The following is a 14,834-nucleotide window of genomic DNA, read 5'->3' as shown; positions in this document are numbered from 1 at the left end:
CCCACTAACCTCCCACGTGTTGGCACTAAACTGTCTTCCTAACTCTCTTTTAAAAGACTGATGGTGGGGAAAACGTTTTAAGTTACCGTTAGTGCTCACTCGGCTGCTATGAAGCAGCGGGAATTCCTTCGATGTGCAGATTCTTTATCATAAGACATTGTTAGTTCTGTTTAGAAACACGTCGGCATGATTAAGTTCTGGAAAGCGCACACTGAGCCAGGGGCAACGTCACCGTTCAGTGCCCGCTCTGTGAACACTCCACTCACCGGTGTCCAACAGAAGCCTGACGATCTTGAAGTTGGAGTGGGAGACGCAGTAGTGTAGGGCCGTGTTGCCGTTTGCATCAGACAGGTTGACAACGTGGGTCAGGATTGCCGGTGACATTTCGGCGAAACCCATCAGATAGTCGGCGACGGTCTGGGGCGAGGCGGATTTCTGGCTGGAGATTCTGAACCACTCCTGTTGGAGGGCATTCAGACTGGACATCTGCAAGCACACAACAAGGGAGCTCCCGAGGATTCTGCCCTTGACTCTCAGCCATCTTCCTCGGCGTGTCCCACCCGACCCCAGTCACTCAGCTGGGAGCCGGGGCCGGAGCCAGCTGGGCGCAGACTGCAGCGACCTCTCCAAACAAACCCGCCCTAAACAGCGGCTGATAATCCCGGATAGAACACAGTGGCGCAGCCAAGCAGAGCTGCTGCTTCACAGCTCCGGTAACCACGGGTTCAATCCTGACCCTCGGTACTGTCTGGGTGGGTCTCCCCGCCACCCGCTTCCTCCCCCAGCCCGTAGGTTAATCACCACTGTGGATTTGCCCTTCGTGTAAATCAGTGGTAGAAGCTGAGAGGAGTTGACAGTATTAGTGGGAGAATGGGATTTTTCTGTGACCTAGCATAGACTCGATAGGCCAAATGGCCTCGTTCTAAGTGCGTTGCACCGGTGCAAACACAATGGGTTTAGGACAGCTATTGATTTGTACGTGAACACTGTAAAGGCACGCAAGTCACCGATCGACTGAGTACGGGTAGCAGGGTACAGCTCATCTAAGGTTAATGGGCAGACTCTCCCACTCGCTCTCACCTGAAACCTCCCAAATCAAGAGCAGGAAGGTCGGAGAGCCTGTGTTGCCAGAGCCAGCAAATGATAAAGGCCGGCACCAAGGAGCACATGAACACACGAGGCAGAGGCAGCAACTACAGCGGCTTGGCGTGCTTCTTTTCATACCACTCGCACCCGGCCTAAGTGAAGGCAGTTGGGGTCTTGGTTTGACTGTTGAGATGCTGTTGGATTGTAGCCTTTGGTGTTAGCAATCCATGAGCACCTTGTCCTTTCAGGAATGTTAATTTGTTCTATTGGGGGGCAGGTTTAAACTAATTTGGCATGGGTTTGAGCATGGGAAGGTAGCGTTAAAAAGAGAAAAAAAAGGTGCAAAAGTAGAGAAATAGCACCAGAAAGTTTTTAGATGGAACGAGAATACAAAATCTAAAATAGGTTTATAGTCAGTGTACATAAATATAAGAATTGCATTAAACAAGTTTGATGAATTGCAGGATAATTAACCATGTGGAACTACAATGACATAGCAATAATAGAGACCCAGCTAAAGAGAGGACATGAACGCATTCAAAATATTGCTTGCTACAATATGTGAAGGAAAGTTAGCGAAGGGAAGAAAGAGGGGGGAGTGGCAGTATTGATTAAGGAGAATATTGTACTGCTGGAGAGAGAGGGATGTTGTCCTGGAATGATCAAGGACAGAATATATCAGTTTAGAAGAAAGAAACAAAAGAAAAAAAAACACTGCTAGAATGTACAGCACAGCCATTTTTGCCCTGGGAAAAAGTCTCTGACTGTCCACTCAAGCTATGCCTCTTATCATCTTGTACACCTCTATCAAGTCACCTCTCATCCTGCCTCTCTCCAAAGAGAAAAGCCCTAGCTCACTCAACCTATCTTCTTAAAACATGCTCTCCGATCCAGGCAGCATCCTGGTAAATCTCCTCTGCACCCTCTCTAAAGCTTCCACATCCTTCCTATAATGAGGTGACCAGAACTGAACATAATACTCCAAGTGTGGTCTTACCAGAGTTTTATAGAGCTGCAACATTACCTCGCAGCTCTTGAACCCAGTACCCCGACTAATGAAGGCCAACCCACCATATGCCTTCTTAACAACCCTATCAACCTGTGCAGCAATCTTGAGGGATCTATGGATGTGGACCCCAAGATCCCTCTGTTCCTCCACACTGCTAAGAGTCCTGCCATTAACCTTGTATTCTGCCTTCAAATTCGATCTTCCAAAGTGTATCACTTCAGACTTTACCGGATTGAACTCCATCTGCCATTTCTCAGCCCAGCTCTGTATCCTATCGATGTCCTGTTGCAACCTACAGCAACCTTCTACACCATCCACACACCACCAACCTTTGTGTCATCTGTGAACTTACTAACCCTCCCTTCCGTGGGTGGTTGGGAAAATATGCAGGGTAGTTGCTGAGGCGTGCAAAATTCATAGAGCAGTGAAAATGCGGAATGTAACCTGTTCATATTATTAGTCTGGGACAGCTATAACACAAGGCAAAGTGGAGCAAGTGCTTCTGAAGTGTGTTCAGAAGAACTTTCTTGGTCAGTATGTTTCAGGCCTAATGAGAAAGGCAGCATTGCTGGACTTGATTGGGAAATGATTCAGATTAAGTAGAGTAATCATCAGTAGGGGAACGTACAGGAAACAGCGAGCCTAATATCGTAAGCTTTTAAATAGCAATGGAAAAGGATAAAGTCCAAAGCAAGGTAAAAATAGTCAATTGGAGAGGGGACTTCTTCAATGGGATGAGAATGGACCTATGCAGGTAAATTGGAATCAAAGCTTGCATGCAAAACTGTGATTGAATAATGGAAAGTCTTTAAAGTAGAACTGTTTCAGCTGCACTTTAGATACATTCCCATGAAAGGGAGTGATAAGGAACTTAAAACCAGAGCCCCAGGGATAATCAAAAAAAGAATAAAATAAGCAGGAAAAAAAGAGCATATGACAGGATGTTAATACAAGTGAGAACTAGATTGATTACAGAAAGGTCAGGGGGAGGTGGAAAATTAAGGTAAAAGAGGCAAAGGGAGCACAAGAAAAGTTAGGAGAAAACAGAGGGGAGAATCTAAAAATATTCTATGGGCATGTGAAAAGGATTGTAAGAGGAGAGGCAGAGCTAACAAGAGAAAAAAAAGGGAATTTACTCCTGGAGAAAGGACATGGCTGAAGTACCAAGTGTGTACTGGTACAGACTTCAGCAATGAAGAAGATGCTCTAGAGTCTCTGCAAAGCAAGATGTCTCTGAGATCCTAAAATTAAAGAATACTAGAAGACTAAGCTGCTCTAATTGGAATTGGTTTATTGTTGTCACATATACTGAGGTACAGTGAAAAACTTGCCTTGCATATTGTCCATAAAGATCAATTCATTACACAGTGCATTGAAGTAGTACAGGGTAAAACAATAACAGAATGCAGAATAAAGTGTCACAGCTATAGACAAAGTGCAGTGCAGGTAGTCAATACGGTGCAAGGTCATAATGAGGTAGCTTGTGAGGTCAAGAGTCCATTTTAAAGTATATTGGGGAGATCATGGCAGTACTTGTTGGATATCCTGGAGAGATTATGAGGTTATAAGGGTAGAATTTAGGAATACAAGAGGGACAATCACTTTGCTAGGGTTATACCATAGGCTTCTCCATCATTAGCAGGAATCAAAGAAACAGATCTGCAAGCAAATTGTAGAAGTTTGTAAGAGCAAAAGGATTATAGTAGTGGGGGACTTTAACCTTCCGAATGCTCACTGGGATTGTCTCAGTGCAAGTAGTTTAGATGGGGGGAATTTGTTAAGTGCATCCAAGAAAGTTTTCTAAGATAATATGTAGATAGCCCTGCTAGAGATGGGGATGCACTTTATCTTATCTTAGGAATGAAACTAAGGTAATGAAACTATGGATAGCTAATGCTGCTTCTTTATACAAAAATGGCAGCAGGGATAAGGTAACTACATTGCCAGTAAGCCTTAAGTCAGTGGTAGGGAAGTTATTGGAAAAAGCTATGGGATAGGATTTGGGTACATTTGGAAAGGCAGGGGCTGATCAGCAATAGTCAACATGGCTCTGTGCAGGAGAATTCTTGTCTCAGTAATTTGAGTTTATTGAGGAGGTAACTATGAAGAGTAATGAAGGCAGTAGATGTACTTTAGTTAAGGTACTTGATGAGCTCCCATATGGTAGGCATTGAGGGTAACTATCAGGGAGATGTATCAGAAGGAATGGCTGGACAATAAATAGGTCTTGAAAGTGAACAATGAGTGTTCCTCAAACTTAAGCAAGTGTGAAGAGTGTAGATGACCCCACTGTTATGATGGTTTGGGTTACGGAAATCCACCCTTACAGAATTCACAAATCACTGCCCAAAAATTTGAAATATGGAATGAAATTCACTCTCACTGAATATATGTGGTAAAAAAGTAAATAAATTAACACTTTTTTTTCAACTTGTGTTTTTTTTTCAACACATGCACAGATGATGCAGTTTTGCATTATGGAAAATCGCAATATTGCCCATTTTCAAGGAACACAAACCCCCATCCATAATGCCAGGGTTGCTTGCAGTGTGATGGAGAACAGGCAGAATATTGCTTGTTGGATGTGCTGTACCGTAAATAGATAAATCTGAAACTCTATTTAGCTTTCCTAATCTGATTAGATTATTAAAGCACTTCCTGAACTGGATCCAGGTGTGGCCCACAATAATTTTGTTGTTAAGTTCCCAGTTACCTCTAACTATTTCCTAGCAGCATTAGGAGATCTCTTCTTCCCATTGATGGTAAGATCATTTCCTTCTGCACCTTCCTCAACAGTAAAACAAGTGACATCCTGTTGAAGTGTATGAAGCCTTTGAGCATCCACAGTCCATTTCATAATGATTTTTGGCCCTGTGCAAAATCTCCCAGCTCTTTAAAATGGGCCTTTAAATAGTCCATTTAAAATTTGAGCACATGTCTGTGCACCTCACCTATTGACGCACATTGGACATATAAAACCCGGAAGTAAAATAATAATCAGATACTCATGTGGAAATCAGACATGAGAACTCTTTGTCCCCTCTGAATTATTGTGGCTAGTTTCTCTGGGAGTACCAGAACAGCGTGGGTGAGAGATTAACCTGTACTTCAATCAATGATGTTGAGTTCCTTCTGACTTAAGAGCAATAGAGCTCTGTAAAACATTAGCTTGTCAATGAAGTATTTTTGAAGCATTGTCACTGTAATAATATTGGAAACTGGCCACGAATTTGTGCCAAGCTCCCATAGACAGATCTCCCCTCTACCCTCCATACAGATGTGATAATAACAGATAATTTGTTACAATGTTGTTGATTTAAGGATAAATACTGGACAGGACCTCTGGAAGAATTCCTTTGTTCTTTAAAATAATGCCACCATTTTTTTAATATCAACACCAGAGGAAATAAGAAAGGGTTTATTTTAACATCTGAACTGAACAAAGGCACTTGCAACATTGCAGCACTCCTTTACAACTACACTGGAATGTCAGCTTGTCCTCGAGTCTCTGCAGTGGAAAATGTAGCCAGAACCTTCTGACTCTGTTGCCAGGGTCTTATCTACACCTGACACAAACTTCTAAATCAGTTCTCCTTGGCATCATCCAGCACCAATAATATCACACGCAACATTATAGCAGTGACACATGAGGAAACTCACCACTTCCTTGCTCTTCACCGGGCCTGGGTCATTGAAATGATTTTTCAGGATCAGGCAGACTTCACGCATCTTTGGACTCAACTCAAATCTGCCAAAAACAAAAAGCAGAGGATGGAAACAATGTCCAGAAACCTTTAATACACAAGGCGGATGATGTGTTTAATAAAACCCAAAATATATTGCGAGCTTTATACCACTACCTAATCAAGCCTTCCAACCTTTGGTATTACAAGCAGAGTACAAAAGCAAGAAAGTTTTGTTAAATCTTAACAAAAACATTGGCTGAAGTCCTCTCCACAGCAGGATGTTATTTGGACAGCAAACTACAGGAAGGCTGACAAGACTTGGTGGAGGGTGATGAAGAGATTTACTACGATGGTCAGTCACTTAGGGAACCTCCTGACTCTAGCATTGTTCTCCTAGGAACAGAGAAGGTTAGGGTGAGGGTTGACAAAGAGCTATCATGTCATGACAGGTTTTAATAGAGTATGTCAGGAGAAACTGTTTCCTGAGGAAGAAGGATCAGTAAATAAAGGACACAGATTCAAGATAACTGATGAAAAATTCAGAGGTGAACAGAGAAACACTGCTTTAGGCAGCTAGTTGTTATGATATGAATTGCTTTGTTGGAAGAGTGGGGAGACTGGATTTAAAAATAATTTTCATAGCAGAATCAAATAAATCTTTGATTCTTGCAGATACTGTACTAGGATGCTAAGAAATTATTTTTGAAACTCATGAGTTTTAAGTGTACCCAATTTCATTCCAAACTCTGACCAAACTTCAAAGCACTGAACTCCGTTTAAAATTGGTCTAAAACACAGAAGTGGATTACAATGAGATTGGGAATTTTGCATCAGCTAGCAGGACTGGCAAGTCCCTGATCTCAGGAAGGAAATGGTGTATCGGAGACATTAAGGAAACACATTCCCTAAACCAGGAAACAAGAAGGTAAGGAGATAAGGAGCATTTAACCTCTCAGACAAGCCAGGCGCCAATAAATGATTCATTTAACAAAACTAGACCATAGACCAGTAATGTTCATACAAGTCAGATTAAATCAACATATGAAGAAACATATGAAAGAACATATGAAAGAAAGCAAAATAAAAATTTTTAAATGTTCCAAGAATGTAGATCAGTCAGGTTCCAAATATGTAGGGAGGCACAGTTACTGATGTCTCCAACCTTCATTAACATGTTCCAAGTATGAACTCCTGTCATGAAGTAAAGGGGTGCTCAAACTATTGGGCTTTTGGAGGGTTATCTTCAGGTCAAGAGCAGAAAGCCACTGGCAAATATTGTTGCCAACACTTCCATGCATTTGACATGTTGGGGCACAGAAGCTGTTGGGCACGCGTGGATGCAAACATGTCATTCAATGCTCATTCGATTCATTTGCACAGAATTCCACTAGGCTTACAAGACCTGTGAAAACATTGTAGTCGGCCATAAATGGAGGCATAAGCCCCAGTTCATTTTGGTTAAAAGGGGCTTTACCCCACCCATCCTGATGTAGGAGAGTCTGAAGTACCTAGTTTCTTCATCTTTAACTTTCCATTGCTACTTATTATGCCCTTCCACTCACTACCGACCCCAATCATCAATAATGACAACAGCTCTCAATCATCTTCCCAACCATCCAACCCTATCATCTGCCCAAGTCTAACAATCACCTGCCCGGTCCTCCCCATCCCTCCAACCTTCTGCCTGACCCCAAACCCAGCAGCTGCCCAACACCCCACTCATCTGCTCAAGCCTCATCTCTAAGCAACTGCCGAGCCCCAGCTCCACCATTTGCCAAAATATCCCAATTTTCTTCCTAACCCCAAGCCCACCATCTCCCCAGCCATCTGATCAGTTCCCTGTATTCCTCTCCACAAACCAAATTGTCTGCCCAACACCTCCCAGTTGATGATCCTTTCCACCATAGCCACTCTGGTGATTGACTCTCCATTCCACAATGACCTTCATCCCAACTCATTTTCTCCATGACTTCCACAATGGTAGGAGATGATAGAGAATTTCTACTGCACACTTGGGCATGGGGATAATCTTGCCAGCCTTGTCCCCCACTCAAACAGTAACATGTTGACCCTGAACTCTCCCTAACTCACTTTTAAAAGCCTCCCACTTGCCAGACATCCCTTTACCTGCTAACAGCCTCTGCCAATAAACCCTTGCAAATTCCTGTCTAATGCTATCAAAATTAGCCTTGCCCCAATCTAGGACTTTAACTTGTGGACTAGTCCTGTCTTTTTCCATAACTAGTTTAAAAGTAATATAACTATAGCCACATAATTTGGTTCTGAATTTCTAGTTGCCCCACTTACCAGAGGGATAAGCTAGTCAGTGGTAGTTTCTGCTTAGCCCACTTACATTATTTTGGTTAACTCAACTCATACCGTTTTAAGTTGCCTGTGGACACTATTGACAGATCCACTGTACATTTCCAGCATTTCCTGCTTTTTTGTTCTCTGGTACAATTTGCTTTTGCTGGCCTTTTACATGATATGTTACAATGGTGCATGTTTGTGTTTTGCTGCATTCTTGATTCTAATCTTGTTTCAATGTAATTTTATCAATATCTTTTTGTCCCCTCTGTGTCAGAGCCAGAAGTTCTTCGTAAACATATTTTTGCAGAGTCTAGATATTATCTTAAATCACTGTAGTATAATTCTTTCTGCTGAGTGGATAGTTTGGGTGATTGTTCGGTATCTACTAAAATAAGCATTCAAAATACAAAGAGGAAATGTGCAGATGAACTCTCTTTATCAACAAACATTGGAGTCAATTTAAACAATGACAGGGTAGAGCAGATTAGAACAAATTTTTACCAGCTGAGGTCATAACATTGGTTCATTTTTCCACTTTTGGTACAATTACCTCTGAAGTGGCCCTTGATGAGTTTTCAACAGGCCGTAAATAGGGAAATGGAGAATTTGCACCACCTTACCTCTCTCAGCTCATATTCCCTCTCACAGCGCAGCATAGAGTGCAGACCACAACTGTCAGCCAGTTCAACTCACAGTGACTGTTGGACATTTGAGATCTGCAATTTTTACTTCACTACTTTAACCAGCTGAGGTATTGGGGAGGAAACTTAAATGGTAATTATATATAGAGCTGTACATTCTATATTTCTATGTCATATATAAGTTAATAAGTAAAACTTCCCACTTCCCAAGTCACAAAAGACATTGTATGAAACTTACTGAGTAGATTCCTTTTTGCATTGGACAAAAATACCAAACATTTTGCAGATACATCTTTTGAGCAAATTAATAAACTTATTCTCACTTCTCTTTGACTTCCTCTTCACAGATCCTCTTCACTTCCCTCTGTTTGCTCTGCTCCAGCATCTCCTTCCCAGACTTGCTCCTGCATTGCTCAGCACCTTCACTGTTGTCGCTGTCACTGTCATTCAGGTTTGCAACACCATCCTCATCTGAACACTCACTGCAATTTCCCAATTCACTTTCCGAACTGTCTACAATCACTTTGTCAGTGGAGCTCTCCTCACCACTCGATTCCTCACTTGAACTTGTTTCATATCTGTAATTTTGAATGTAACAGTATTCCCATTATAATTATGAGACTTCAAAGCTCTTTGAATGTCACATCTTAATGTAATGTTCACAATCCACAAAACCACCCACAGTCAAAAATCTATTTTAAGAATCATAAGGATGCACAGAAAGGGGAAAGTCCCTTCGGCCTGTTAAGATTGTGCCAGCCCCACAATGCATAATTTTAAAAAATGCAAGTTAATGCAGTGAAATTGAGGAATGTTCACTTTGGAGCTTTGTATTTAGACGTTTGCAAACACTTGCTAAGTTTCTTACCCTCTTGTTTTACTTGGACATGCTAACCTGCATTCAAATATTAAAAGCAGGGGCTTCACATATAATTGCTGAGCAGTGTTTATATCCAAGTCAAGCAGTCTGTGCACATCAAAGATAGGGCATTGAAATGGAATAACATCAAATGGGCAGATTTTCAACTAGAGTGATCAGACATGTAATTGTAACCATCCATAAGATAGTTTACAAAGTGACAACAGCCTGCACACCATGTTTTGTACAACTAGATTTTTACCACCATTAGAGACAGCAGCAATGAAAGCACAGGAGATAACATCATGGTCACATTACATTTTGGACATGCATATTCCCTGTGACTAGCACCAGTTTCTGCAATAGGTTACCCACAATGATCCAGTCTAACTGAATCTCGGAATAAGACCATTGATAGTTGTATTCACATTTCTTTATGATTACCCATTGTCTGAATTATCATCAATGTAACAATATACTGAACAAAGGATTGTGAGACATGAAATATGAATATTATCTCAGGTAATCAGGATCACAGACCAAAAAGGTGTGATTAGGAGACTGGATATTGTGAAAACATCCACAATTGGCCATGAGTAGCAAATGTAGTCGGGCAATTTCCAGATAATTCTTAAACCTGAGGGTTCAGGTAGTGAGCATAATTAGATAAAACTTCACACTCAGGGTTTACAATGTTATAAAATCAAAGCACATGGACTTTTCCACACTTCATTTTTCTGAAATAACCAAACTGTGTATTCCACGTCAATGTATCCAAAGTAAGGGTATAATTTAATTTGTCACGTTTTATTCTCTTTTACTCTTCATGTAGAGAACAATAAACTTCAATATCTACTTCAATATAATTTCACAAAACTTGGGGCTAATATTAACTTACTCTCCATTCAAAAGACCAACAAATTGTAGATTTTTTTTGCTTGCATTTGACTCAGCATTGCTTGATCCATCCTTCTTTTTCATGATTGACTTAAGGACCCCTATTAAAAAGATATTGGTAAAAGTCATTTGCTGCAATAGTTCAGACTGTCTAATTCAACCCAGCCAGGAGCATTAGCACAGACAGACTCCATCTGAAATATCTCTGTGATAGTTACTTGGCATTAAAACAAGGGAGCCTGAGCTAATTTCACCACTATGGAGAAGTCACACCATTACTACTACAACCTAAGCTCAGTTCTGAATACAAGAGCACTGCTGAATGCTTGTAGCTCTTTCAGTCCCACTCTTTGTTATATTAGTTAATCAAGATATAACCTAGTCATGTCAAATATTGTGAGGGAGTTAGAAGTTGGTGATCCTGTAGCACTAATTCTGTAACTCCCTTCACCTAGTCAAATCATCTGTTTGTACACTTCTCTAAGATACTGGATGATGTATAACACTGAATTCATATTGAATGGAAATGAGGAGTTTGTTAAATGTTAAATGGGCAGCATGGTAGTGTAGCGGTTAGCGCAACACTATTACAGCGCCAGCGATCGGGGTTCGATTCCCGTTGCTGTCTGTAAGGAGTTTGTACGTTCTCCCATGTCTGCGTAAGTTTCCTCCGGGTGCTCCGGTTTCCTCCCACATTCCAAAGACACACGGGTAGGTTAATTTGGGTTTAAAATGGGTGGCGCGGACTCGTTGGGCTGGAAGGGCCTGTTACCATGCTGTAAATAAAATTTAAAAATGTTTAAAACTTTTTAAAAAAATTTAAATTTAAAATTTAAAAACCTGCAGATTTTAATATTCAAAATGCAAAATGATCCATCAATTATTTCCTAAGAAACTCTTAAGGTGTGCTATGATGGTTACATCACAATGAGATAGTACTAAGCCAGAGACTCACCTTTAGTGGGACTGACTGTGCACTGAGGTTCCAGGGGATTTTGCTCACCTTCCTGAGTATTTGTTTTTCTCTCACACACAACCTGCAAAGACGTGCTACAAAGTTTTACTGCAACACGTCTCTCTTGGACTGTGTCTTTTGATAAATTCACTCTAGTCACCCCATCCTTAAATTCGGTGACATAATCTTTTATTTCTATACTCGGACTGCACTCTAATTTTTTACTGCTGTCATTTGCAGCCAGTTCAATAGTATTCATCTTCATGTCACCTTCCTGTATTTCTCTGGACCCGTCCTGTCTAAATCCAGTTGTACGCTGACTGTGAACATCCAGGTTCTCCACAAGACGTAGATCAGCAGTTTCCTCTTGTGTAATTGGAGTATCTGGACCAACAGAGACCTCCTGTACTCGTAAACTGCAGCTGACTCCTATGCTAGACATCTGTGGGGCGCAGTCCACAGAAGCATCTGTAATCTCCAAGTGATCGCCAACTGCTCGACTCATGACTGGAACCTTTGCTTCCATGCCGGCATTGACCATGTGTGGCTGCACCATCACACTGGCATCGACTGTCTTCTTGCAAGTAACAAGTGGTGTATTCAGCTTTAAGTTGTTCAATTCATTACTTGCCTCCTCCAATTCCGCTTCAATCATTGAGATATTTGCTTTCTGGCCCTCAATAATTTCCTGTAGAAATTCAATTTCCTCCTGTGCCTCAGTAGTCAACCCCAACATTGTTTCAACAACTCCAACACCAACGTGCGTCACTTCTACTTCCGTTCCAACTGCTGCCTCTGCAGTCGGTCTCTCTGACTTGTAGTAAAAGACAACTTCATTCATGTCCACTTCTTCCCCTACACCCACGGACTTCAACAGCACATTTTTGTTCGGGGAGGTTGGAGATGTTGCCACAGATGAGCCTTTAGAGCACGTTCTACTCCTATCAACAAGCGTCAACTTCTCAGTTAACCGCCTAAGCTCTTTAATTTTACTGGACCTTTTCTCATTGTTGTCACCAGCTAAATCAATATGAAGGTCCACCACCTTCTTGGCATCTGGCTGGTACTGAGCCACGTTCCCTGTGCTGTACGAGCGCTGACGAAGGAGAAGTGCTTCAGATGGACTACAACCTTTTCTTTTTTTCAGCTCTGCTATAAGCTGCTGCTTCTCTTCATTTACTGCAGTCAGTTTCCTCTCCAGACAAGGAATCATCTTCACTTGTTCTTCGAGCTCCTTCAGCCTCCTCAAGCCGGCCGCCATCTGCTCCCGGATGTGTTGAAGGTGACCTGGTGTGATACCTGTGACTGGTGAGCTCCTTCCTGAGTTCACAGGGCTAAATCTGAAGAAGCCAGTGAATGATGGATTGGATACTGGGTTAACATCACCATTTCCCACAGAAGTGTTTTGTTGAGCAGATGGGGAGCTTTGGCTTTGACAATGTGAACTTATGCCCGACTTGGATACAGTGCTGGACAGTCCGGGTCTCGGTAAATCTTCAGAGGTCAACTGTTCCTGCTGAAGCCTTCGACTGGTCTCCAGCAAAGTCTTTTCCACTCGAATGTTCCTCAGAGAAGACCTTGGAGAAGGAGGTGGAAGAAGACTATTGACTGGTGGTGGTGACGTGGCATTTGAGGGCTGATTACATATAGGATCCTTTATTTCGTAAGCAACTGTGTGAGTTCTAAACTTTGGTGTTGTTGGCAAAGCTTTTATGTCCTCACTGGTCGAGGAGGACAACGATTCTGTGGAGGTCCATCCACTGGTGCTTGTTGATGGTCTTATCTTTGGTTTACGATGAATGCTCACTTTCTTCAGAGTGTTTCCACTCTGAATGTCATCAACATATTTGAGGAAATCCAGATCCAACTGGAAACCGTATGGTGTTTCAACAGCATATGGGCTCCTCTCACTGTCATCCAACTCGTTATACAATGTACGGCTTCCCAGATCTACAGAAAGTGGAACACAGTTACTAAGTTTATAAACAACAAAATGCACTGCACATATCTAGAGCTATTCACAGGGAAATAATTGTTGTGTATAAAGCACTCAAACACTGTTTTATTGCTTTGAGTCAATCTTAAGACTAAAAAGTGCAGATGATTATGACATAGAATATATTTAGATGGTTACAACTACTGCCATACCACCAGGCTCAAGGACGGCTTCTATCCCACTGTGATAAGACTATTGAACGGTTCCCTTTTATGATGAGATGGACTCTTGACTTCACAATCTACCTTGTTGTGACCTTGCACCTTATTGCCTACCTGCACTGCACTTCCTCTGTAGCTGTGACACTTTACTCTGTACTGTTATTGTTTTTACCCATACTACCTCAATTCACTCTGTACTAACTCAATGTAACTGCACTAAGTAATGAATTGACTTGTACAATTGGTATGCAAGACAAGTTTTTCACTGTACCTTGGTACAAGTGACAATAATAAACCAATACCAATACTCTAGGTCAAACTACAAAAGTAGAGAACACAAATTTGTACAGTTAAATGGTTGGAATTTTAAGATAAATATCAGGAAATTCTTCACATGGAGTATGATTGACATGTGGAATCAACTTCCAGACAGAAATATGGAGGCAAAAACTCTGGAATCACTTAAAAGAAAGCTTTTCAATTATATGGCTCCTTTCATAACCTCAAGGCATCCATTTCCAGCCAATTAAGCACTTTAAGGGTTGGCACCAGAGTAACATCCAAAACATAACATTGCAAACTGCCAGTAACAGCAGCATGAGAATAACCAGATAATCTGTTTTAGTGACACTGAATTAGGCATAAGTATTAGCGAGGACACCAGGTAAACCCCCTGTTCTTCTTCAAAATTATCTCTTTTAATCCACCTGAGACACAAGACAGAGGCTTGATGTAACATTGGACTCAAACAACAGCATCTCTAACACTGAAGCATTACCAATCCTGCACTAAAGCATGGCAACTGACACTTAAGAATTTGAAGACTACTGAAATGTATCTGAAAGCTACATTCAAATCAGCTTCCTTATCTGTAATTATTTTTCATCTTGTGAATACAATGGCTTGATCATAGTGAAAAAAAAGATACTGGATTAGCAGTATAATATAGAGCACTTTTGCTCCAAGATAGGCAAATGGTGGAATTCTGGTTATCCAGCCAATTAATGGAAGTACCTTTCAAAAGCTGCCACAACCTGTGGTAACCTTGTCTACTCATAAGCTTCATTAATGTAGTTAGGTGCTAGATTCAATGATTGAAATGGAAGTTTCGAATAACAGGAGTCAGGGAGTTCAAAGTAGAGATGCTGGGGTCATTATGGGGGTTTGACTGCATTTTAAGGAGGCCCTGAGAGCATCCAGGCCAAGAATGGAAATAGATATTTGTAAAAGAGCA

General features: G+C 41.4%; 1 protein-coding gene across 3 annotated transcripts in view; it reads right to left on the bottom strand.

Annotated features, from left to right (window-relative positions):
- Positions 1-14,834, bottom strand: part of LOC127582431 (KN motif and ankyrin repeat domain-containing protein 1-like) — a 53,486-nt gene that overhangs the window by 12,434 nt on the left and 26,218 nt on the right. For all 3 annotated transcript variants that reach the window (XM_052037677.1, XM_052037676.1, XM_052037678.1), the window contains exons 3-7: positions 11,444-13,393; positions 10,490-10,589; positions 9,056-9,310; positions 5,756-5,843; positions 267-486 (exon numbers count right to left, since the gene is read on the bottom strand). In XM_052037677.1, coding sequence (XP_051893637.1) covers positions 267-486; positions 5,756-5,843; positions 9,056-9,310; positions 10,490-10,589; positions 11,444-13,393 — 2,613 coding nt within the window. The remainder of the gene's footprint in view (positions 1-266; positions 487-5,755; positions 5,844-9,055; positions 9,311-10,489; positions 10,590-11,443; positions 13,394-14,834) is intronic.

Source organism: Pristis pectinata, chromosome 24 (assembly GCF_009764475.1).
Source record: "Pristis pectinata isolate sPriPec2 chromosome 24, sPriPec2.1.pri, whole genome shotgun sequence".
In the NCBI taxonomy this organism is placed as follows: Eukaryota; Metazoa; Chordata; class Chondrichthyes; order Rhinopristiformes; family Pristidae; genus Pristis; species Pristis pectinata.
This window is presented reverse-complemented; position numbering and strand designations above follow the sequence as displayed.